General features: G+C 35.9%; 1 protein-coding gene across 5 annotated transcripts in view; it reads right to left on the minus strand.

Moving 5' to 3' along the window:
* The window catches only part of LOC106057633 (proto-oncogene tyrosine-protein kinase ROS-like), a 120,466-nt gene extending 95,923 nt beyond the window's left edge, over positions 1–24,543 (minus strand). For 3 of the 5 annotated variants that reach the window (XM_013214929.2, XM_056032497.1, XM_056032496.1), the window contains exons 1-2: positions 24,324–24,542; positions 11,706–11,765 (exon numbers count right to left, since the gene is read on the minus strand). In XM_013214929.2, the coding sequence (XP_013070383.2) occupies positions 11,706–11,765; positions 24,324–24,458 (195 nt within the window). In that variant the 5' untranslated portion in view covers positions 24,459–24,542. Of the gene's footprint in view, positions 1–11,705; positions 11,766–24,323 lie in introns of all 5 variants that reach the window. The other 2 variants (XM_013214931.2, XM_013214932.2) reach the window with 1 other exon arrangement.
* Between the last annotated feature and the right edge of the window lie 1,975 nt (positions 24,544–26,518).

Below are 26,518 nucleotides of genomic sequence, written 5' to 3' on the forward strand. Positions count from 1 at the left end.
AAAGTTTCAAATCTATCCACCAGAGCTAATAGTTGGATCTATCCACCAGAGCTAATAGTTGGATCTATCCACCAGAGCTAATAGTTGGATCTATCCACCAGAGCTAATAGTTGGATCTATCCACCAGAGCTAATAGTTGGATCTATCCACCAGAGCTAATAGTTGGATCTATCCACCAGAGCTAATAGTTGGATCTATCCACCAGAGCTAATAGTTGGCTGCAGCGTGTTAAGTGCGATCTAGATTTATCATTTTTGTTTCCAGCTTTTGAATTATGGGAAAAAGAGTTTTGAACAGTGTGGGAAGACATAACATAATGTCATTGTTTGAAGCACAAAGAACAGAGTGGGAAGACATAACATAATGTCATTGATTGAAGCACAAAGAACAGGGTGGGAAGACATAACATAATGTCATTGATTGAAGCACAAAGAACAGAGTGGGAAGACATAACATAATGTCATTGATTGAAGCACAAAGAACAGGGTGGGAAGACATAACATAATGTCATTGATTGAAGCACAAAGAACAGGGTGGGAAGACATAACATAATGTCATTGATTGAAGCACAAAGAACAATGTGGGAAGACATAACATAATGTCATTGATTGAAGCACAAAGAACAATGTGGGAAGACATAACATAATGTCATTGATTGAAGCACAAAGAACAGTGTGGGAAGACATAACATAATGTCATTGATTGAAGCACAAAGAACAGAGTGGGAAGACATAACATAATGTCATTGATTGAAGCACAAAGAACAGTGTGGGGAGACATAACATAATGTCATTGATTGAAGCACAAAGAACAGTGTGGGAAGACATAACATAATGTCATTGATTGAAGCACAAAGAACACAAAGTTTGCAATCTGTGAGAACGTTTCTAAAAGAATAAAATTACAAAACATATACACAAATCACGCTGGTTTTTGAAATTCTTCTTTTCATTTGTTTCGTTGTTTTTTTTTACCGAAATTTAAAATCGATTAGCTTTACAATAAAAGCATTTATAAATATCCTCACTGTAAATTGCATTATGCATTATTCAATGGAACTTTTGTAAAATGTTTTTTTTTAGAAAAACGAAATAAAGCGAATGTCTGCTCCATCTTAATGCTTCTATTCAAAGTTAATACACATTCGAGAAAAAATCAAGTTTAAACAACAACAAAATTAAAAGATTAAAATTTAGCATTAGAGATTTGGTCGTCAATACTGAGCGTAAAACAGTTTTCTACCAAATGTTAAAGTTTATCATTATAATATTATAGCTATCACATTTATTATTATTGAAATTATGATCTAATAGTCTGGTACTTTCAGAACAAAGATTTGCTTAAGGGATACACATTTCATTGTACACTTCCTAGCAGTATCAACTGTGGAGTTCTCTTGTGATAGGCATACAACAATGAGACTGGGGGAAAAGAATCGTTTTTCTTCTTCTTCTTCTCATATGTGTAAAAACAACAACAAACTGTTGAACCTCTGGACTTCATATTTTCTTTCTATGTCTTATCCGAGCCAAGACTTTGGTCATGGTTAACTGCGCATTGAATGAAGTGCTTTATCACCACGAAGACCTTAGAGTGACACAGTTAATGCGCTTCGTGTGACCACCTTCACTCACGTTCCCTAAGCTGACCTTTCATACTCACTGTCCACACACTTTGCGTGAACTTTGACCAACCCACACATCTAAATGTCATTAGACAATTTAAAATGACATTGACCTTTAGAGATGGACATTGACAAGAAAATGGAAGGGAGGGCATGCGAAATTCAAATGAATGAACTCAAGTCTTTGTTGGTCAAGCAGTAATTTAAAACAAACTGGACTAGTCTGGATTTAAACTCTACGTTTAGTTGTAAAAAACAAAAACAACAAACCAAACTGAAAATAGATAACAAAGAAAGAATTAAAGAAATGTATTTAAAGAGGGATTCGATAAATGAACCTCATAAATCTCAATGGTAGTAGCAATGTAATCCCTATAGGCTATTCCTTTTTTAAAAGCCTAGAATATGAAGCTGACTTTATTATAGCGATACAGACTCTAGATGTGTTGGAATCAAATATCACTGAATTCAAAGTAAATTCGGATCTGTTTCACACAGTAATCATACAATAAATACATAACTCAAGTTGTAACATCTATTGCAGTAAGATTAAAATCGCTTCTGTCGTTTATTTTTCAGAACTCTTTATAAATCTAGCGTTTCCCTTAAGAGATGTTCTCCCTAGGAGAGCCAATCGTATTCTGAGTTGTTTCCCGTTCTATACGTCACTAGCCTATGTCACGTGATAAATCTGTGCGCAGATACTCAACGTTATATTTTGAATTCGTATAATTCGTAACATACGTACTCTATACGAAGCTTAATTAAAGCATGGCTATTAATAATTTTTTTTTTAAATTCATTTTATTTTGTATAAAAACTAAACATTCCAACAACGTCTGCTAAGATACTTTCAAATTTTGTCTTCTACTTTTGATTGTTTCAACTTAGCATGCAGTTAAAAAAAACACAGAACACCCAAGAAATACCAAACTAATGAACGATCAATGGCTCGATCAGCTTCCCATCATACCACTCGAATTCCTAATTCTCTCCTTCTCTGTTACCCCCTTCCACTAAACATCATGTCTGACCACGACAGTATATAGTTCACTTGTTAAGATTGACCGCGCTATTGACACAACCGGGAATCCACGTTTCTTGCTGGGGAAGCAGGGGAGGGGCCCTGACTCAGACTGTAGATGTTGTTACAGTATGAACCAGCAGTTAACCTCTCTGCGTGACCACCAGGCGACTACCTTGTGCTGAAGTTTGTCCAGTAAGCCTGGAGTCAACACTGGGATGGATTAGTTCCATAGGTCGGCTATGGGGACGTAACTGGGCATTCTTCGAGTAACTGCGAACTCAGTTCTGCACCTTGCCAACTGGTTTTCTGAAACCGATGGGCAGTTGATGGTGTGTGAACATTGAATATTAAAAGTTGAAGTCAACAGTTTTATCATATCCTTTATAGAGCTGGTCTAAAGTCTAAAGACTTATTATACTGATCCTTTAAAGAGCTAGTCCTAAAGATTTATCATACAGATCTTTTATAGAGCTGGTCTAAAGATTTATCATACAGATTCTTTATAGAACTGGTCTTAAGATTTATCATACTGATCCTTTACAGATTTTTGTAAACATAAGCCTTTATCTTTGAGTTCAAGAAACTAATGTCATAACTAGTTCCTGAAGATATACTACTTTGATGGATTTCAAGACTTTCCAAGGTAGCACTAGAGATACTTACAAAAAAACTAGAATTAATATCTATCAAATTACTGAAATGTTAATCTAGCCTTATTATCTCTCATCTCCTAAACTGAAACAGACTTCTCTTACTTTCTAACCTTTACTGACCATTGCTGATGTGCTAGTAGAAAAAAAGAGTCATAAAATAATGCTGAGAATTGAAAAGGTTGTATCATCCATTGCTCATCAGAAAATTGTATCTCAATCATAATTAGTATTTCACTCTAGGTCACTCTTAAAGGGCTAAATAGACTCTACAATTGTCAGATAACCAGTAGGCCTACTGTAGACCGTATAGTGCATGGTTTACTAATGTTATAGGCCGACTATTGCTAGATTTGACAAAGTCTGTTCTCATGACAGTTGTCTCCAGCATTGATTGTATTCTCAGCTACAAATGTTCACTTCTTTATTTGTAACACATTTTTGAAAAGCGGCTAAATTGACAACATTATCTGATCATTACCAGCATTAAAGCAACGCCCGAGAAATGTTCAAATACAATCATCCTGGAATATATCTCTTGCAAGGATGATCATGACCAAGAACTAAGATATATGGATGTATTGTCGGCACAGGACAGTTTCGAATATATCAAACGCACACAATAGCAATAATTAACAATTCACAAAAGATTGAGCCACGAAGTAATCCAGCTTAGTCGTATAGAAAATAAAGCCTCCATTAACCAATATATAGATCTAGTTCTCTTTCAAAGTATGACGTAGATGGCCTGCACGTGAACACACATACACATCAAAACACACACACACGTGGTTGTAATTTTTTTTTAAAATGGAAAATAGGAAAACAAAGAGGTCTGGTGGAAGGGGAGAGAGATTTAATTTTTTATCTTGCGGAGGCAATTTACATCGAGATCTATTATTTGAACAGTTTTCTAATTTTGTGAGATCACTATGACATTAAAGAAAGCATCGTCCACCAACAGGATGGACAGACCCCGGCCAACTACGCCCCTGTATGTCATAACTCTGAGGTGCGGATGTAGGAATATGAAAGAGCATGTTTGTCTGCTTGAGGAGTAGAGGCAGAACACTGACCAATATATATTATATAGGTCTGTGAGGCAGATAAATGTTTCTTTTTATTTCCCACATGTTTTCAAAAATAAAAGTAGATCAAGGTCATTGTCTGATGTAACGAAACAAAACAAAGTCGAGTCTTACGGAATAATAATTTAAAAAAAAAGACGGTGGTAGTGAAGAAACGATATTCTTTGTTTAAAACATTTTTTAGAAGTCCTCCAACTTTGCATTGAACCCCAAGGATGCAGCGAGCCAGTTGCACGATGGGATGCTGTGACACAGTTAAAAGCCACGACTTTGACATTTAGCTTCCTGTAGACCTGGGTTAGAGCTAAGCTTTAGAATTCTTATTGAGGAATGCTTTCACTAGTACAGGCAGTGGTGGGAACATTGTTGTCCAGAGGGGGAGAGAGAGAGGGGGGAAGCGTCTCTTCTTCTAAATTAAAACCATACATAGAATCTTCATCCCTAAGATGCTTTGTTTTGTTTTTTTACCATTTCTTTTTTTTTTTTAATCACGTTGGAAATCGACTTTTTTACTCCATTCGTAATATTATTAAACTCGAAATCCACCACATTATATTATAATATTGGTTAGATGAATAACAGTAGATAAACAATAGTATATATATATATAATTAGTTTGGTGTTGAGGATATTATACATGTCAGTGAATTATCGCACCCACGAACACGTTGGAGCAATACATCAATATTCAGGACAGACATGGCCATAAAAACCACATCGGATATTTACTTCCATGATTGTTCAAATTATAAAATTGGCTTTTAAGATATTGGCATCTAATTGTGAATTAGGACTAAAAAGGGGAAGAGGAAGGGGTAAATTAATATAATCACACGAGTCATTTTGCTATCTTTGCCTCGGAAAAGGGCCGCTATTTTAAAAGTATGGCGCGCCATTTCCAACACATCCACACAAACTCTCATACGCACATCTCTGCAGACAGGTTCCAATAAAAGTCAATAAAATTATTATAACAGAGTAATTCGCTTTGAAATGTCAATTCCCTTCACTTAAATAGCAGCCAAGGGGGAGCCACTCTTTTCCCTCTCTCCCTAAATACACATCCCATAAGAGTTCCCTAAACCGGCAGATAATCACGTTTATCTACAGCAAATGTCACGCGTGATCACCTCCCTTTACTCGACAGACAGCTCAGCTCATCATAGCTGGTGTAGTGTTCTGGTGAAAGACCATTCATGGTCATTTGGTCAGTTTTTTTTTTAAATTATTTTAACGCTTTTTAACTTATTCTTAATGTCTCTGTGTCATGTTTTTATGTGTCGTGTCTTTATGTCTCGTGTGTCTTTATGTCTCGTATGTCTTTATGTCTCGTGTGTCTTTTATCTCTCGTATGTCTTTATGTCTCGTGTGTTTTTATGTCTCGTGTGTCTTTATGTCTCGTATGTCTTTATGTCTCGTGTGTCTTTATGTCTCGTATGTCTTTATGTCTTGTATGTCTTTATGTCTCGTGTGTTTTTATGTCTCGTATGTCTTTATGTCTCGTGTGTTTTTATGTCTCGTGTGTCTTTTATCTCTCGTATGTCTTTATATCTCGTGTGTCTTTTATCTCTCGTATGTCTTTATGTCTCGTGTGTTTTTATGTCTCGTATGTCTTTATGTCTCGTATGTCTTTATGTCTCGTATGTCTTTATGTCTCGTGTGTTTTTATGTCTCGTATGTCTTTATGTCTCGTATGTCTTTATGTCTCGTATGTCTTTATGTCTCGTGTGTCTTTTATCTCTCGTATGTCTTTATGTCTCGTGTGTTTTTATGTCTCGTATGTCTTTATGTCTCGTGTGTTTTTATGTCTCGTATGTCTTTATGTCTCGTATGTCTTTATGTCTCGTATGTCTTTATGTCTCGTATGTCTTTATGTCTCGTATGTCTTTATGTCTCGTGTGTCTTTATGTCTCGTATGTCTTTATGTCTCGTGTGTCTTTTATCTCTCGTATGTCTTTATGTCTCGTATGTCTTTATGTCTCGTGTGTTTTTATGTCTCGTATGTCTTTATGTCTCGTATGTCTTTATGTCTCGTATGTCTTTATGTCTCGTATGTCTTTTATCTCTCGTGTGTCTTTATGTCTCGTGTGTTTTTATGTCTCGTGTGTCTTTATGTCTCGTGTGTTTTTATGTCTCGTATGTCTTTATGTCTCGTATGTCTTTATGTCTCGTATGTCTTTATGTCTCGTGTGTCTTTATGTCTCGTATGTCTTTATGTCTCAAAGTTTTTATTTAGCTGTAACTTAATCTCCGTCTGCCTCATCTGTATTTCCCTCTTCGAGGCGTATGTGTGTGTGTGTATATGCATGCATGTTTGTATACGTATATGGGTGTATTTTTGTTTATATGCATGTGTGTATGTGTGGTAAATGTAGACAATGGATTTTTAACACCAACAGAATTAAAATAAAATACAATGGAATAATAATAAAAAACAACTTGTAATTAAATGGCCACATTACAAGATCTACGGGCTCGCAAAGACCTTCCTTCGGAGAACAGTGCCAGGAAAATAAGAAGAGGCGGACAGAAAAAGCGATGGGAGGACAACATTAAAGAATGGACGGGCCTGCCATTGAGAGAGTTTCTAAACAAGGCAAAAAAAAAAAAAAAAAGGAGGAATGGAGAAAGACGGTCGACAAGTCTTGCCTGGTGCCCCAACGGTCCAACAGATTAAGGGATAGGTAAAGGTAAGGTAAAAGGTAATTAAATCTATAAACATGAAGTGTTCAGGTTGGGATCTTATATAATATAAGGTTTTGAACTTCTTGGAGCAGCTGAAATGAAAGTGAAATCTCTTGATGAAAGAAATATATATATGTGTGTGCTTTTGAGAGTTGAACTATTTTAGTATTTAATTTAAGCGTATCAATGGCAGTTCAATAAAGAACAACGTCATTATAAAATGTGTGTAAGTCACTTCCTAGGGAGCAAAAAACAATGGCGGCCACTTTCTAACCTCCACGATACTTGGGATGTGCCAAACAATCTATGTTTCTATAGCTCTCTGGATATCGACTGTCCCTCTCAAACGTAACAAAAGCAACACGCTCCGGCCATATCTGGTTATTTGAAATAAGACAACAATAAAAGTAGTTGGGTCCAACATGTCTTCGTCTAGTATCAATCGTATCAACAGTCCGTGTTCTTTCTTGGTCACGTGACTAAAATGCATTGATACGAAGTTTCATTGGTTCATTGAAAGAGTTGTACAATGCCTATTACTGTGTCAAGCCCGGAGCGTGAGACTTCACAGTCCTGGCATCTAGTTGCCTTGCCCCCCCCCCCACCCCGCTCGTGCTTCCCTTTGCTCGTCATTGTTCTAAACAGCACTGCCCCCCAGTCTCCCCTTCACCCCATCTCTAGACAGGTGGTCCATGTACGACACTGCTATAAAGTCTGCAATGTGCGTTACAAAGAGGGAATGCGAGGGGGGGGGGACTGCAATGGGCGTGGGAGTCGCTCCAGGCGGGAAGAAACTTAAAACACTGAAACTGTACCCAGCCTTACACAGATAGAAGCAAACAGTTAACTCACCAGTAGACCTAGTCCTAAGCAGACCAGTCAGACCAATCTCTTAGTCTTTTTGAGAGCGTGTGTGTGTGTTGATATACTCTAACATCTTTATGCTGCTCATTGTCACATTTTGGTGTTAAAGAGAAACGACATCAGCTATTTCATGCTGTTTATCAAGTACCTTGTTTCTCTGATGTTTGTGTATCTTTGAATTGCTTTTTATGTCAAAATTTTTTTTATATCAAGTTCATACGTGCTTTAGATTTACATGTAATTCAGACCAACTTAACATTTTGTTCGAAACTAAAACACACAGATCTCATAACATAGTCTCCAAAACGATAATACGTAGCACCCTTGAGGGTGGAAGATATTTTGGGGCGCTGCTCATTACTTTCCCCTTTTTGGTGTGTCCAGGGCAATTAATGCTTAAGCGGCGCCCTACACTCTCCAAACTTTCTCCCTTAATCAAAAAGCTTAAATTGTATGCAATATTAACCTACATGTGCTGAAGCCCGCCATATTTTGTATTCTTCTGTTTTAGTGATATTTCTATCGTTTCGGTGAAAGCAAGCGTTGCAACAACAACAAACAAACAAAATAAAATATCACTGTGTACTAAATACTTACTAACTTATTCCTGCTCGTCAAGAGAAAGACATTGGCCGCGAAAAATAGGGCTCCACAGCCCCACGAGGAAGTGTGTGAGATGAACCATAGTCGTTCTACGACTGAAAGAGGCCAACCAAAAAAAAAAGGCCTACAGTATTGGGAGATGAGGGTGGGTACCTAGCACCTACGGTACGCCACTGACAAAGTGCTTTACAAAAACAACAGCAACAAAACTTACATGTTCAAACTGGTTGTTTAAGACCTAGATCTAAGATGTACATTTGTTCAGAATGAGCTTGTACGATAAACAAAGTTTACAGATATCTACATAGGCTGTGACGGAATACTAACAAAAGAAACATTTGGAGACTAAACATAAGAGAAGAAAGTTCTACACATCGGATAAAGTTCGAAATAGGGAAAATGTTCCCTCAGCTAATAAACGGTTAAATAAATACTCACTGATCACTTGCATAATTTTGTTTGGGGACATTTGCATAACAAGTGTGAAAGTAATCGTTGGTGTGGCTTCAGGGAACATTTCACTTTGGAAGCATGGTCAACATGTTTCTTAATGGACGTCTTTTGGGTTCAACAAATGAGGCAAACAGCCATTGAAATCGTTTTCACTAGTGTTGCGATAGATGCGTTTAATAGTACGTGAACATTTAAAACTGAACAGCCATTTTGTAAAATCAGGATCAATAAACACACTGACATATAGATCTACTGTTTTATTGGCTTGGTTTTCTTGTTCAGTGATTTATCTCTAAGCTCTTGCTGGATTAATTTCACCAATACATCATAAAACATCAGGAGGTGGTCGGTTTGACTTCACGTTTGGTTGTTATGTTAATTTCTCGCAGGGAATCTTCTCGCGCACGAGATTAGACAAAAATAACAAAAGTTTATCTCAAGAAAATATTTCCACGTAGCTCAAAAAGAAGAGAAGGAGCGAAAGAGAAGATGGAAGTCTGGCTTCACTCTTTCTTCTCTGTTTCAGTCTGCCGTTACATTGTACTCATTATTGTCAACACCGGACATTTTTGTTTCAGCTCCGTCGAGTTCGTTTTTTCAGTTGAAACAAGATGGCGGCTAGTTGCAGACACAGAGACCAGACATTGCCTGTTTGTTTTAGATAGTAGACTATACATGTCTGCTCTTTTAAACATCTAGAGATTGGTTTCACAATTTTTTCTTGTTTAACTTTTTAAAACATATATCTCTTCTCATTAATAGAACAATTTAGACAGCTCCGAAATTATGTCCTTTATTTATAAAGAAATCGTTTACACTCCAATAGAAGTGTACTGGTTGAATTGGATGCCAGTAAATGACCACAATGGACTTCTCAACAAAAGGCTGAATTTCGCATAGGATGTTCGAACTAGTCCTTTATTGGACTAAATTCTAATTAGTATTCTAGAGCTAGCTCTCTGTCGTACTGACGTATGTAAAGTTAAAATTAGAATAAGAAGGCCTTTAAGATATTTGCTTCCCATTTTAATAATCCTACTGTTCTTTTTTTTAGACCTGCTTCAAACTCAGAAACATTGTGGGAAAATTCTAAGCTTCTAGTCAGTTTTTATTGAGTTTCTTTTTGATTAACTTATACATAGAACTAACATACGAATTAGATCTAAATGCTTGGAAATAAAAATAGACTTGGAAATTGGTAAAACTAGATCCAAAGCTAATTCATTCATGTAATGATTAGAGCGCCATAGTCCATCTAGACTTGGCTTTGCGACATTCACACCTAGCCCACACCCCACCCACACTCTCGTTCACAGTCTCCTACTCCTCAGCATTATCTCTCAGTGAATGCAATCTACCAGTGCAATCAAGCGCACCAGCAGGTCCATTGCTTTTTTTAGGATTCCATGACACAAGACGGGGGGGAAGTCCTACAAAGTCCGGTAATCAAGTACATCTCCATGCCCAGTCCCACACAGTTTTCAAGAAGTCAACACAAAAACTTTCCTGGAATCTCGCATTGTCTTCGTTAGGCTTGGAGGTCAAATCAACTCGCGCTGCCATAAATAGCGAAGTACTTTAAAAAAACAACAGCTATGTAACGAACCCAAACAGAGATATAGTAGTGAAAGAACTTCGGTCACAAATTGCATTGCTTACATCTTTTGATATGCTCTTGTAACTTACTTCGATCGCTAATGATGCTTTCTTCTTAAGTCGCTATCTGAAGCAATTTACTCAACACTGAAACGTGTAATTTTTTATCAAAATCAGTCCGTTCTTTTTGTAACTGGTTGAGAAAAGAATTGAATATTGGTCTACTATGTTCACTCAAGTTCCTATCCTAAAGTGTCCTAGATACAGTAACTTCCTTTTATATTAGCTGTATTATTTAGAATGATCACTTTTTTTTTAAAGTTTAATTATGTGCTTTTGTGGAAATCTGAACAAGTCTTCGATCTTGATAAAATAGTTTTAGCATTTCAAAAGAAGGACACTTTAGTATTCGATCTTACAATTGATACGAATCAATACGTCAGCCTTGAAAACTTTGCTTTGTTTCAAATTGTGAATATTTACTAATGGTCGTCTACGGAAGAAAGCGTGACAAAGAAAAACGTAACATTTTCAGAGCTTCATTTATTTCACCAAGTCAAGAGGAAAAAATTGTATTGGTTCAGTCAAGGAAGCAAGAATTAAAACCCCTGTTCTCCCCCAAACCCCCTTTTTCCCCCAATAAAATCAAGAACGAAAAAAACAAATAAATCAAATAATAAAAAAAAATTGTTGTTCTTTTAAATGCCATTCCTACATTGTGTTGAAATATTATAGTACAGAAAGACTTTGTCTTGCCTTTTCATGGGGGTGGCCATATGCAAAAGGGATATTACAGATATTCAGTGATATGAAACAAAACATACGACTGTTAGTTCCATTGAGCACCAAAGAGTATGTAATAATTGTTCTCTATATAAATCCCATAGGTTCTATTCTCATACTATTGTTGCAATATGTTGTTTCGCAGCACCAAATAATGTGGGAAATTTCTGCTCGACAGGCTCACGAAAAATTGTCTTTTTAAAAAAAAATAATAATTATAACGTGTGAGTCTATAAAAAAAAAGTGTGAGAAACTGGTTGGAATTTAAAAAAAAATATAAAAAAAAACACTCATTAAATAGAGAAAACCATTTGTGCTATGTATCTACTTACTTGCTGGACACTGCAACTTTGATCACAGAAGAGCTGACTTCCTCCCTCGCTGGTGTAACGCTGGAGATGACAGACAAAATAAGAACATTGAATACAATAGTCCTGATAACAAACTTGATATTACTTATACTAGACTCATACTATGGATTGGCTAACAGAAAGTAACATTCGCTTACAGTTACTAAAACAGCGGTCAATAATGTAGTTATCTTGTCAACTTTTGTCCTTATTCAATTCTCTATTATAAAATACTGACGTTACTTCAAAAAAAAAAAAAGTAGGCGATGACGTCCTACGCGTGTTAATATGTGAATCTAGTCATGCATGTTAATCAATGACTAAAATTCTGTTAAATCATTGGATTTCCTGGCCGACTCAGGCAACCCATTCCATGCTCTAATAACACTAGGGAAGAAGGAGTATTTGTACAAATTTGTCCTAGCCTATGGAACAAGAAACGAACCTTTATATTTGGATAATATTCAATATTCATTTTAAGCTAATTTAATTTCGCCTTCACAAATAGCTTTTATAAATGTATTTAAGCCGCGCTAAGTAGACAATGTCTTTGATCCTAATAGATTTGAATGAGCTTTGAATTGAACAAATGGGCAGACAACTAGCACAAAATATCCTATTATCTGCTACCTTTAGTTAGCATAGTGTTAATGGGCCATCATAGATTTGATAACTTACATTACAATGGATGAATATGTACTCCCTATGATACTCTAGGCCCACATATAAAATAGATTTCGAATGCTACTGGAAAGTGGATTGAAACTATAGATGGGGTATTGGGAAAGGGAGTTTTCAGGATTGGACATTCCCATTCTTGTGGAAGTCCTATTGAAAAGACCGCATCTATTACATTGACCACACCCGAAGGGACTAAAAAAAAGATTATGTGGTCGATTTGTAAAGTTCAGCAACGTTTTTCGACCTTCATCTCATTTAAAGTCATTTTGATAAGTAGAAAACAGTATGTGTGGTTCTATTGGTTGTTTCATGTCCTCGTGTTTTTAACTTTTACTTTTACGACACAAAGACACTTTTTTTACGTCATTATGATGTTCCTTAAAACACACACACTCAATTTTTCCGCCTCTGAGTCTAAGACGACCTTGACATGGCACTGTAACTTAGTGAGGCCTAGGAACAATAATCCACAGAGTGCCTACAGAAAGCACTTGTAGAGAAAAAAAATCAGTCAACCTGGATTCCCGCTCACATGTACACACCAATACCCCCCCCCCCAAGCCATACACGCACCCCCACCCGACTTTGGATGATGTCACGTGACAAACTCACCCCCTGAAGAAAGACGTAAACTCTAGGAGAAAAAAAAAAGGGGGGGGGGAGGCACCAACTGTAGCCTGCACGTGCAAACCTTTGTTTGGCACACATGATTCAGTATACCCCCTGTACCCACCCCCTGTTACTTCTGTTCCTGAACATCTCTGAGAATATGACACTAGATTACCGTGACCTAGCGCTGTGTTTCTCTCTCTTGAAGAGTGTGATGAGTGCCTCCAAATTTTTGTAGAATTACCTAGATCTATTATTTCAGATACTACCGTTTTTTTTTTAATAAAGAGTTGTAGTTTGTTCTTGGGCAGCATTTATTGTGTATCTCCTGAGCTCTTAGACTCAAATGTGTCGAATCAAAACAAACTGATGAGCAGTCTGGTGTGGTGAAAACACCTGGCAGAAGCACCTGTTCCACCTGGAAGTGGCTAGTTGTTTACAACTTTACAACTGTCTGGTCTGGATACCCCTCTAACCACTCTCACCCCCTCTTCCCTCTCTAGTCATTCAACGTACCCTAGAGTCTGGGTTAAAGCCGTGCGTGAGAAAGGGGGGGGGGGGCAGACGATGCGCGGGGAAAAAAACCACAAGCAGTGGACCAAACAGTAGCCGCCACAGGTTGCACATTAATGTCATCACCAGACGACCGGGGTGTCCAGGTGTCAGATTTGTACTTCCTGGAAATCTCACTCACCCAATGATGATGCACACTTTTTTAATTGGAGCAAGGCTGTGACACTCTCCTTCGATGAAGTTGTGTATATTTGAGAGAATCATGGGGATGTCAAGGACACAAAGCAGAAGTGGCGCAGTGATATTTTCGAGTGGAAAAAAAAGAGGGAACAAAAAATGAATTCTGAAGATATCTTAATATTAAAAGAATCTTCAAGGAGCAAATTAAAAAATAAAAGTGTGTTTGTTTGACTTGTTCTAGATATTTATAAAATCAAAGATAGCCTACCATCTTTGTAGAAAGTTCACAAATAAAAACTCGAAATCTCGGTAATCAAGACTTACAGATATCGCAAAATATTTTTTAACAACCTAAAAAATTGTAATAATTCTTTAAACGAATACCGGTATTTAAAAGTAAACAATGTGCACTGTTTCCTCGAAAGTAATTTACATTTAATGTTAGCGATCTCCACACTATGTCAAACGAGAGGGAACCAGATGATTCAATGATGAGTAAGGGAAGGGTGTCATAAGAAAAGGTCATCTACAGCCCCATAGTCTACATCTTGCTGATGTTTCTTGTGAGTTCAACCACTACCCAATTATCGGCATAATAACGCCTATCAGAGCAGGCCGTACACACTTCCGCTTGTTTTAGCTCTTCCTTAGAGAATGGGTAGAAAAAGATTTATTTACGATAGGCACAGCTTCAGAGTATCGCTAGAAAGTAGTCCATTTTATTTTAGATGGTCTCTTAATGGCCCCATAGCGTCCTCTAACAGCTCTCTTAAATTGTGACTATGGAACAGATGCAATGCAGGATGACATAACATAGTTACTAAAAGATGACATAACAGAGGTACTACAAGATGACATAACAGAGGTACTACAAGATGACATAACAGAGGTACTACAAGATGACATAACAGAGGTACTACAAGATGACATAACAGAGGTACTACAAGATGACATAACAGAGGTACTACAAGATGACATAACATAGGTACTACAAGATAACATAACAGAGGTACTACAAGATAACATAACAGATGTACTACAAGATGACATAACAGAGGTACTACAAGATGACATAACAGAGGTACTACAAGATGACATAACAGAGGTACTACAAGATGACATAACAGAGGTACTACAAGATGACATAACAGAGGTACTACAAGATGACATAACAGAGGTAAAACAAGATGACATAACAGAGGTACTACAAGATGACATAACAGAGGTAAAACAAGATGACATAACAGAGGTACTACAAGATGACATAACAGAGGTACTACAAGATGACATAACAGAGGTAAAACAAGTAAACATAACAGAGGTACTACAAGATGACATAACAGAGGTACTACAAGATGACATAACAGAGGTACTACAAGATGACATAACAGAGGTACTACAAGATGACATAACAGAGGTACTACAAGATGACATAACAGAGGTACTACAAGATGACATAACAGAGGTACTACAAGATGACATAACATAGGTACTACAAGATAACATAACAGAGGTACTACAAGATAACATAACAGATGTACTACAAGATGACATAACAGAGGTACTACAAGATGACATAACAGAGGTACTACAAGATGACATAACAGAGGTACTACAAGATGACATAACAGAGGTACTACAAGATGACATAACAGAGGTACTACAAGATGACATAACAGAGGTAAAACAAGATGACATAACAGAGGTACTACAAGATGACATAACAGAGGTAAAACAAGATGACATAACAGAGGTACTACAAGATGACATAACAGAGGTACTACAAGATGACATAACAGAGGTACTACAAGATGACATAACAGAGGTACTACAAGGTGACATAACAGAGGTACTACAAGATGACATAACAGAGGTAAAACAAGTAAACATAACAGAGGTACTACAAGATGACATAACAGAGGTACTACAAGATGACATAACAGAGGTACTACAAGATGACATAACACAGGTACTACAAGATAACATAACAGATGTACTACAAGATGACATAACAGAGGTACTACAAGATGACATAACAGAGGTACTACAAGATGACATAACAAGATGGCAGTTATTGGTATCAATTTTTATGACGACCCACTTGATGGTTTCTTTTGATGAATATAATTGTACTAATTAAAATCAACCCTAATTAACTGATTACTCTTGAAGTAGAAAAAGATTAAGATAATTGGACTAATTAATGACATTCTTAGATGCTTTGAGACGATATCTCAGATTATTACCTTAGTAGCGTAGAGACATTTTGAGATTGACTGAGATAAGTAGGACTTAATATAATAAGGAGGATAATGTATTTATAGGTTTATGTATATATAGGTACTGCTATGTACTTCAGTTATATGTATATATAGGCACTGCTATGTACTTCAGTTATATGTATATATAGGTACTGCTATGTACTTCAGTTATATGTATATATAGGTACTGCTATGTACTTCAGTTATATGCATATATAGGTACTGCTATGTACTTCAGTTATATGTATATATAGGTACTGCTATGTACTTCAGTTATATGTATATATAGGTACTGCTATGTACTTCAGTTATATGTATATATAGGTACTGCTATGTACTTCAGTTATATGTATATATAGGTACTGCTATGTACTTCAGTTATATGTATATATAGGTACTGCTATGTACTTCAGTTATCAAAGACGTTGCTAGACTACAGGATTTATTTCGAAGTTTTAGCCTATGACGAATCTCAAGGCTAATCAAAGAGAGAGAGAGAGAGAGGGGGGAAGGGAGATAATGAAATATGTCTATTGGTAAAAAAAACAACATCGATACTCAGTTTATTAAGAAAGGCCTACCGTAAAGGTATAAAATCTAATTTCTATATCTCTCTATTTTTTTTTAAATAGACCAATCATTTTGCGTAGTACCTTGTACCCAATTAGTGTTTAGGTTTCCGTTCAATGTACCGGTATCAGTAAGATTTATTTCGTTAATTCATGACTCAATTAATGTTAAACATAAGCCTACTATTTCAAAGACATGCCTGCATGAAATCACATAAAATGTGCCCGTTGTAGGATTCAAAACTATTTAAAATTTTCATCTGTGGCATACAGCTATAAATAACTAGAGTTTCAGTACATTTGGTGTGTAGTAATATCTTATCTTATAAAATACAGACGTTACCGGTACTTCAAAAAAAAAAAATGATTATGTCCTACAAGTCCTACGCGGCATGCATCTAGACATGCATATTAATCAATGACTTAAATTCTGCCAAGTCACTGGTTTTCCTTGCTGGCTCAGGCAACCCATTCCATGCTCTAATAGCACTAGGGAAGAAGTAGAATCTGTACAAATTTGTCCTTGCATATGGAACGAGGAATCTTTGTGTCTTTCTCAGTATTTTATTAGATTTTGAAGCATTACTTACTATATTATTATTATATGTAATTATTTAAAGATTAGTGAGACACATGTAATTATTTAAAGGTTAGTGAGACTTACATGTAATTATTTAACATGTAATTATTTAAAGGTTAGTGAGACTTACATGTAATTATTTAAAGGTTAGTGAGACTATGTGCATTCTACATGCTTCAATTGTTTACGGTGGCGTCAGACAATGTTCTCCTGTTACACACGTGACTTTAATTGGAAAGCAATTATTCAATTGTGTAAGAAGTGATTCAACTATGAAAGAAGTGATTCAATTATGTAAGAAATGATTCAAATATGTAAGAAATGATTCAAATATGTAAGAAATGATTCAAATATGTAAGAAATGATTCAAATATGTAAGAAATGATTCAATATGTAAGAAATGATTCAATTATGAAAGAAATAATTCAATATGTAAGAAATGATTCATTTATGTAAGAAATGATTCAATTATGTAAGAAATGATTCAATATGTAAGAAATGATTCAATTATGTAAGAAATGATTCAATTATGTAAGAAATGATTCAATTATGAAAGAAATAATTCAATATGTAAGAAATGATTCAATATGTAAGAAATGATTCAATTATGAAAGAAATAATTCAATATGTAAGAAATGATTCATTTATGTAAGAAATGATTCAATTATGTAAGAAATGATTCAATATGTAAGAAATGATTCATTTATGTAAGAAATGATTCAATTATGTAAGAAGTGTTGTAATTATCATTTTATTTTTACTTATTTAAGTAAATTTAATGGAAAGCACATTTTTTTCCTTTCTTTTATTAATATCAAATGCTATGCCGAGTTTCTATTCCAGACCACGTTATTAATACACTCACATCAAATATCTTCAAGTGGCTAACCCTTCTGCCAGACGAACTCTCCCCTCCCCATCTCAGTCGGTCACTGCGTGGACTTAGCTAATACCAATACTCAGCTATGTCCAGGCAGAGAGTGAAATGATTAAGTGACCAAGTCTAGACATATATATAATACTTTGCCACCCATCACACACATGGGGTGGGAATAGGAGGAAAGAAAAAAGAGAGGGTTGGGGGCTGTACGCAAAAAAAAAGTTGACCGATATAGTTTCAGAAAAGATCAGGTCCTTCCATGACATCGGTCATCTCAGATTAGAGGCACTGCCTTGGATCCGCCAATTAGATGGGGGATCAAGTATAAGCAGCGGCTACATCAATCAGCCAAGATATAATGTCACAGTAGTTGCTTTTGGGGAATTCCTGGATTACAATGGATTGAAAACTAATCCGTTGCCACGGCAATCGAACTAAATATAAAACATAGTTCAAACAGTCAACAAAATAAACTGAAATTAAAAAAACATGAAAATTAATAATTATGAAGTATTCCCAGCAATTATCTGATAAGGAGTCTAGAAATGGGCGGTAACTTTCGAGAACAGGCATCTAATTGAAATAAATGATTGCTTAAGTTTCGTAGCAGTCATTCAGCATCGAATCATTCGGGAAAAAATATTTCAAGAATAAGTCATTTAGGATAAAGTCTTTTGGGAAAAAAACAATTGAGTGTCATTTTGGAATAAGTCAAAAATGAACAAGTCATCCAGGGATAATTCAGATACAAACTACGCTTCCAGGGATAAGTCAGATATAAACTAGTCATCTAGGGATAAGACAGATATGAACTACTCAACCAGGGATAAGTCAGATATGAACTACTCAACCAGGGATAAGTCAGATATGAACTACTCAACCAGGGATAAGTCAGATATTCAGCAGGTGGTTCAAGAATGAGTCCCTAATTTTATTTTTTTTAGTGACAACAAAAACCTTTTACACTTCAAATATAATTCCGTCATTTTGACTAAAGAAGTGAGTTTATCTTTTAGTTGTCTTTTTTAAAGCATATTTTTGCTAAAGTTTTTTTTTTTTTTATTGCTCAACGTTTCTTCAACCTTCATTAATCTCCAACCCAAATTGCTGGAAGATGTTAACGCTATCTGATTCATTTTCTCACTAATGTTTTTATCTGCAGCACATTCAAGAAAATTAAGAACAAAAGTTTTGTCAAATACATGTCCTAGGGCAGATAGAGCTGGTTTAACCAAGTCTAAACATGAAGATGCCTGAAGTAAATATTGAGAGGTTAGTTTAACTAAACAATTAGGTACAGCTGGACCAAATAATCTAAAGTTCGATCATATAGATGAAACGCTCAGGAGAGCTCTGAATGGAAAGATATGAAGAAGACCAAGACCCACCGTGTCTGTAACGTCGGTGAGATCACTTTGGCTCAACTAAACATTAATGTGGTTAAACTTAACATTAAGTATGTTAAACTTAACATGAGGCTGGTTAAACTAAACATTAAGTCTACCGTAGTCTACTTGACATTAAGTTGGTTCAATATAACTTTAAAGTCAATTTATAACTAAGGAAACAAATAAATTGTATTCAATTTAAAAAAAAAAGATATTTTTTTGTTTTCAATAAAACATCTTGCATTAAAAGTTTTATATGAATGTCGTGAATATCTACCTCATACTGATAACTACACTATGAAAGTTTATGTGACAATATTATTTGTAAATAAAGTAGAATTATGTTTCTATATGACTTGTTTCCCTTCCCTAAGTTACTAAGAACAAAGATTTGTTTGCAGAAATGTTTTTTATTTTTTTTTTTATTTTGGTTCATCTCAGATAAAAGAGTTGTCTTCAGAGCCCTGCAGTAGGATTGTTACAAATCACAGAAAGAATGTTACGAAATAAAGGAGACACAAAATCTAGCCATTGGTCTTGTGGTCTAGTCCGATAGGGAGAATTAAAAAAAAAAGTTGACTTGAAGCTGTTACGCGAATAAAGCAATATACCTACACACACACATGTTTGACATGTACAATCCTCTAATAAGTCTTTCATTTTTGTTTAAGATTTAGTTCTTTAAACAATAGAACAAAAAAACAACTATCACGTAGATTGTCGTAGATAACAGAATATCACACTTTTAAAATAACAACATTCATATCACGTGATCTATTCAAGAGTTATCATTAATGACTGGTACACTTTGATGACTTCATAAGTTTCCTTGTCATTTAGTTTGAAACATTTTGAACGATGCCTGCAGTTCTCACCCTCCCCTCCCCATCATCCCCGTTATTTTTCTGTGACTATTCTGTACCAGTTACCTAACAACAGAATGAAAAGATTTGAGTACTCTGATATAAGCTCTGAATATTGCTCCAACACATTTGACTAATGTATCAGTCTATTCTGTATTTAATAAAAGTGTTCAGTGATTCAAATCGATAAGATAAACACCGTCCATGTCAAACATTTTCGGTTATCTTATCTTGTAGATTATTATTTCATTTCACAATGTCTCGTTATTTAGACTTTACAGGCTTAGAGTTCAGTGACTTGTATTTTGTAGAGTTCCCTCATGTTGTTTTTGTTTTTTTAATGAAGTATTTTCATTTTGTGAAAACATCAGTTTTTTGTTTTGTTTCCCATTTTTGCGAAGATTTGCCAATCTTAGTCTAGATGTATTTCTTTTGTTGGTTTCTTATCGGCTCGTTGCTCGGACTTGTCCTCATTCTAAAATGTATTAGCGGAGATATGGAAGGGAAAGAAATAGCCGTCAGTCTGTCAAGGCTTGGAATCTCCAACAAGGGAATTAAATGGGTGGATAAAGATGCTGGCTGGGTTGCAAGCTATCTAACACTGTCTAGCAGAGAATGGATGCAAGGGATATAGAAGTAGGTGTATATATATATATATATATATATATATATATATATATATATATATATTATATATATATATATATATATATATAATCTGTGTGTGTGTGTGTCTGTGTGTGTGAGAGAGAGGTATATACTTCTGCTATTTCCAATGTAGCATCCGGAAGTCGTTTAAAAGAGGATGGCCAATGAATCACATTGTATTTACGTGTTGAGAGAGAGAGGGAGAGAGAGAGAGAGAGAGAGGGAGAGAGAGAGAGAGAGAGGGAGGGAGAGAGAGAGAGAATCTTTTTTTTTAATTGAGAAAAAACAACAGCTACAAATAAATATCCATTGCCGGATTTACCATATTGCAAGACTGCATCCGCACTGGGCCTCACCGGTAAAGAGGACTTTCACAAAAACAAAACGTTTTCAACAGACTAAGCCTATTGAAATGAAGTAAACAATGGGAACTGAGATGCACAAGAACTCATATTTCTTTCTTCTAAACTATGACATGCTTTTAGATGTAACAACATTGTCAAAATGTAATTTATACTTAAAGTTGAATAAGGTCGGAGCCTCCGCAAAATTCTAGACCAGAGCCTAAACTCCGGCACTGTAAGTACCAACGACTAAATGATGGTTTGAATCGTACATACGTTGTACTTTTTTATTTTTGCTTCTTACGGATCCGATCATCATGATGGAGATGTTACTGGATTCATTACGGATTGAACCCAAAAAAAAATGGTCACATCTTTTGCTACCATACAACACCCTCCACCTTTACCTTTCCCCCCCCCCTCTGCTCCTTGACAGATTTGGTTAGACCTAGATCAGGCAACTGACAAGCTGCAAGTTTGGAGATATTGTGGAAGCCAACAACAGATGTGTTCAAGGCTCGGCGATGCCTGTGGCAGTTGCCAGTTAAATGTTGGCTCCTATGGAGGGGGAAAAACATGGGGGGGGGGAGCGGCGGGGAGGCCGATGTCAGGCAACAAGAAGACTGAGACTATTCATCAAAAGATGACACCAAAAAGAAATTCTCATCCTCGTTTTTTTTTTCTTACTCATCGTGGTGCCAGGCCTTGAAATGGTTGATTTACAATGATCTGTCCGCACATCTTGCATAGATTCATCTTAATGAGCTCAAGAACGTGCTCTATCAACGAATCAACTTTCAATTACGATAATTAGGCTATTTACAAGGTTGAAAATTTGAAATGAAATTGCGATAGTAATTTACAATAGTCATATAATTTTGTGTTTAACTGTTAAAAATTGTGTCAGCATTAATACATTGTCAAGCTTCTTAAGCTAGGCTGAGCTTGAGAAAGTCATAACTCAACTGAACCTTTTACCCTTTGTCTGCTCTTGCCTACATCTGCCAAAAAAATTGAATGGGCTATTTAGATAGCTCCATGTTGGTAGCAAAATGATTTGGGCCATTTTCTTTCAGCTTAGAAACATTGAGGTTTTGAAGTGCATCAGTGCTTGTAATTCTGAAACCATTGCCCCATTGCAGTGATCGCACATTCTAGAGATAAACATCTACAATGTTAGCACACCCCTGGGATAAAATTCACAAGTGATAGCACATCCTGAGGATAAATGTCTACAGTGACAGCACATCCTATGGAGTAACAGCTACAGTGATAGCATATCCAAGGGATAAACATCTAAAAGGATAGCACACCATACGGATAAACGTCCCCAGGAATAGCACATCCTGGGGATACATTTCTACAGTGATGGCACATCCTATGGAGTAACAGCTACAGCGATAGAGCATTCTGTGGACAAGTTTATTACATTCTGTCAAATCAATTTTGTTCTAGAGACGTCGTTGTTTCATTATAATGGTCCAGTTTATTGTATTATTTTGTTCTGTGTGTCTACATAAATTATAATTTAAAAAAACAACTTAATGAACTGTATCAAGACCTTACAATAGATGCAGGAATTAACTTATGATGATTAGATCAATTAGAAAGAATTTCAATGCTCAGAAAGGAGGAGGGGGATGTCAAAGGGGTGAAGGGCTGAAACTCATCTTGGAAGCATCCATTGCGCCAATAAAAGTAGGGGCTGTTTTTAAAGAAACCTTTATAATATAATAGTTGATATGATACGATGTTCACTTTATCGACAATTTATGATCAACATGAAGATGTATCTCATAATGAATGTTTGTGGATAGCCATAAAAACGTGGAAGAGAAGGGGGGAAGTGGTTTTTGCTTTTATTTTTGAAGTTTTTTCGTGTTTTTTTTTTTTGTTTTTTTAAAGAATATGTGTTTTCAAGCGTATTGTGTGCGTAGATATATGTACAGAAATAGATCTCGAGACTAGGGCTCTACATTCACATGAAAATATGCAATACGAGATGAGCTATAGTCGTTCTGCGATTGAAGGAGGCTAACAACGGTGCTTCAATACTTTCTTTGAAATAACAAAATTAAAATTAATTTTTGTTAACATTTTGGAGTGCGTAATAATCTTTTTTTTTAAGCAACGCCTGTAACTTATAAGATTAAGTTAAGATAAGATTAGAATGGGCTGCTTGAACTAATGACCTATTAAACATGAGTAGTCTATTCTTTTGAATCTATAGGCCTAAAAGAAAAATGAATATGTAAAATCATTGTTCGATTAAAATTACTGTTCGATTAGCACGTTTTTCAATTTTGTAACATGGTTGTCTTTTATTTTAGGATTTCTGAAACTTATTTTGTAACATTGTTGTCTTTTCTTTTTAGGATTTCTGAAACTTATTTTGTAACATTGTTGTCTTTTCTTTTTAGGATTGCTGAAAGTTATTTTGTAACATTGTTGTGTTTTTTTTAGGATTTCTGAAAGTTATTTTGTAATAAGTACTGATAACAATAAATTTTTTACATTGCCAACGTTAATGGCTTTTAATTCATTGTAGGAAAATATCAATTCCAACACATTACACACACTTTGTTTTTAAAGGGTATGTCTGGTGGAAAAACGTTCTCTTGACCAGCTACAAAAACAAGTGACCAAGACAACTACATGAAACACATTCAAACTGGGATTTTAATGGGATCTCTTTAATTTTTTTTCTTTTAGGTCATTTTTTTTCCTTGCCCTTTGACTGTTTTGTTTTTTTCCTGAAGAAAATGATAAGCTAGATTTAAAAAAAACAATATTTTGACGAGACATTACTGTGTTGCTAGCTTAATCTTTGGCAGTTACAGATTACGGGATACAAAAGTTACCAAAAATCAAAACATAAGTAAGTAATTTCAAAACGATTTCTTGGTCTCTTCCTTCGTGAATTTTATAACAATTTTAAATAGCTGGTTCTGTCTCTTGTGAATAGTCAGTCCTGAGTGTCCAAACTGACCTAAGTAGCCGGTAATATTGTCCAGCTGTTAAAGTCACATAATAAATCTATATAGTCTATAGTGTCACAGAGAAATCAATCAACGTCTATCTTACCAGATCAGTTTCGCACGAGCGGTGGCAGACATCGACAATATCTATATCCCGTATACCTTCAACGTATAATCCTAATGTCCATATGTGCACAATAGAAACCAATAAAGTATACAAGAAAAACACGTATTTGGCCATGCTGTAACTGCTATCCACGGGCCATGACTTTACAATGATTGTACAAGAGTAGGAAACCTTTTTCCCCCATCGGCTTTGGATCACTGAGGGGTAAAGGAGATCCAGGGAGGGGGGTGGGGTATCTGCCAGGCTGATTGGTTGGTTGACGGGCGTCGGTGTTGGGAGATACGCCTCTCCATCTCTCAAAACCGCTGGCGGCCCGCTCTTGAGAGGGAAGGGGGATCAACTTCCTCGAAGAAAACAGTTGATGTTGTTTGAATTAATAGGAGATGGGGTGTATATTTGTTTAATTGGTAGGATCAAGTAGGTAGATGCCCACTTCTTCCGACAGTTGATAAGTAACGAATTGAATAGGTCAGGGCTGGCTAATTGTTTGCGGAAAAGAACTCTACTAAGCTAGACTATATCTTATCTTATAAACTACAGACGTTACTTTAAAAAAAAAAAAGAAGATGATTACGTCCTATGCGTGTTCCCAGGTCAATCTAGTCATGCACGTATCATAAATGCCATATTGGTTCAAAATTAACTTTTTGGTTCAGGCGCTGTAATAATAATCATAACATTCTCGAAATGTTTGTTAACTTTAGTTAACACACCCCTAAGCAGACATAGAATGTTTAATTTGGATTATGGAGGAAATAGTATCAACCTTATTTTTTGCTGTTTAACAAGGGGTAATACAGTTATGCCGCCTGAAAGATATAAGAACAAATAGATACTCGGTTGGTAGGGAAGGGGATTCTACACATATAGATTTAAGCTTATTGATTTTTTTATGTTAATGGTTGTTGGAAAATAAAGTGTTTCTCCCCCACTGTACCCCCTCTTCCTTTTTTCCCCAATATTTATGTTAATTTTTTTTTTTAAAGCTTATGTTAGAGACTGTGTTTCATTTATAGTTTCACTCTAGTATGGCTTGCACGCTATGGTGAGATTGTGGTCACCAGGTCCATGTAAATGTGTGCAGGGCTAGTATTTAGCTAGATGAGAGCTGGGATTTTTAAGTAAGTGAATGGGCTGTGAGAGAATGGGGGGGGGGATAATTTCTTTTTTTTGTGCTTTATTTGAAGTGATCTTTAAACTTGGAAACCTCAGTTAATGTTATTCACATGATATGAATGTTTCAAACAAAGCATAAGAATGTAGCCATGGAGTTTTAGCCTACTTTATATCAAGCTCCCATCTTGTTCCAAGTGTTTTTAAGGGTCAACTGTGTCCTGAATTTTATGGAATTTCACACTTTGTCAGTAATATATGCACGCCAGAGTTGTACTATGACCATACTGTACCGACCAGGCGTAGATTCTGTTCTGTCTGGACATTCGTTCCGCTGGTCAAGGCAAGGTCATAACCCACTGCTAGCGAGGAGAAAAAAAACCCACCTCAAAACGAGAGTCCATCTTTTTTCCCACTTGTGCGAAGAATGTGTGTGATTTGTTAATGCGTTTAGTCAAGGAAGGCGTCTTGGGAGTGTGTGTGTGTGTGTGTTTCTATGTGTTGGTGCATGTGTGTGTGTGTGTTGTGCAGTGATGAGTGGTCAGTTGGAATGGCAGGTGTGAGGTGTCTAGAGGATTAACTAGGCCGCGGGAAGTGACCGCTAAAGCCACAGGTAGTTGAAAAGAAAAATTGTGCCAGTATCTTAATAAGACACACACTTGAGTAGACTTTTATGTTACCTGCAAAATACAAGAAATAGATTAAAGAAATTATGCAAAATACAAAATTAGGTTAATATTGTGTTGGCTCTTCCTTTTGTTTTCTTTTTGAGACCCCCTCCCCCTTTTCTTTTACCTTTTTTTTTACGATGCTGTTAAAGTGGGACATATGGTAGGGGGTAAAAATATAAATCAGTAAAATTCCAATAGCCGCTCTAAAGAGGGGCCTACGTCTACCGCACCGCGTCCCCTAGAGGAACATTTAAAGTATTAGGAATGATCCCATTCTATGTATCTGTTCTGTACTATATTTAGATTTTAAAACAAATGAATCTCTGTCATATTTACACAACTCACTCTCTGTCTTTCTGTCTGGTAAAAAGTTTGTAGACGTTATTGCCC

This window comes from Biomphalaria glabrata, chromosome 6 (genome assembly GCF_947242115.1).
Source record: "Biomphalaria glabrata chromosome 6, xgBioGlab47.1, whole genome shotgun sequence".
In the NCBI taxonomy this organism is placed as follows: domain Eukaryota; kingdom Metazoa; phylum Mollusca; class Gastropoda; family Planorbidae; genus Biomphalaria; species Biomphalaria glabrata.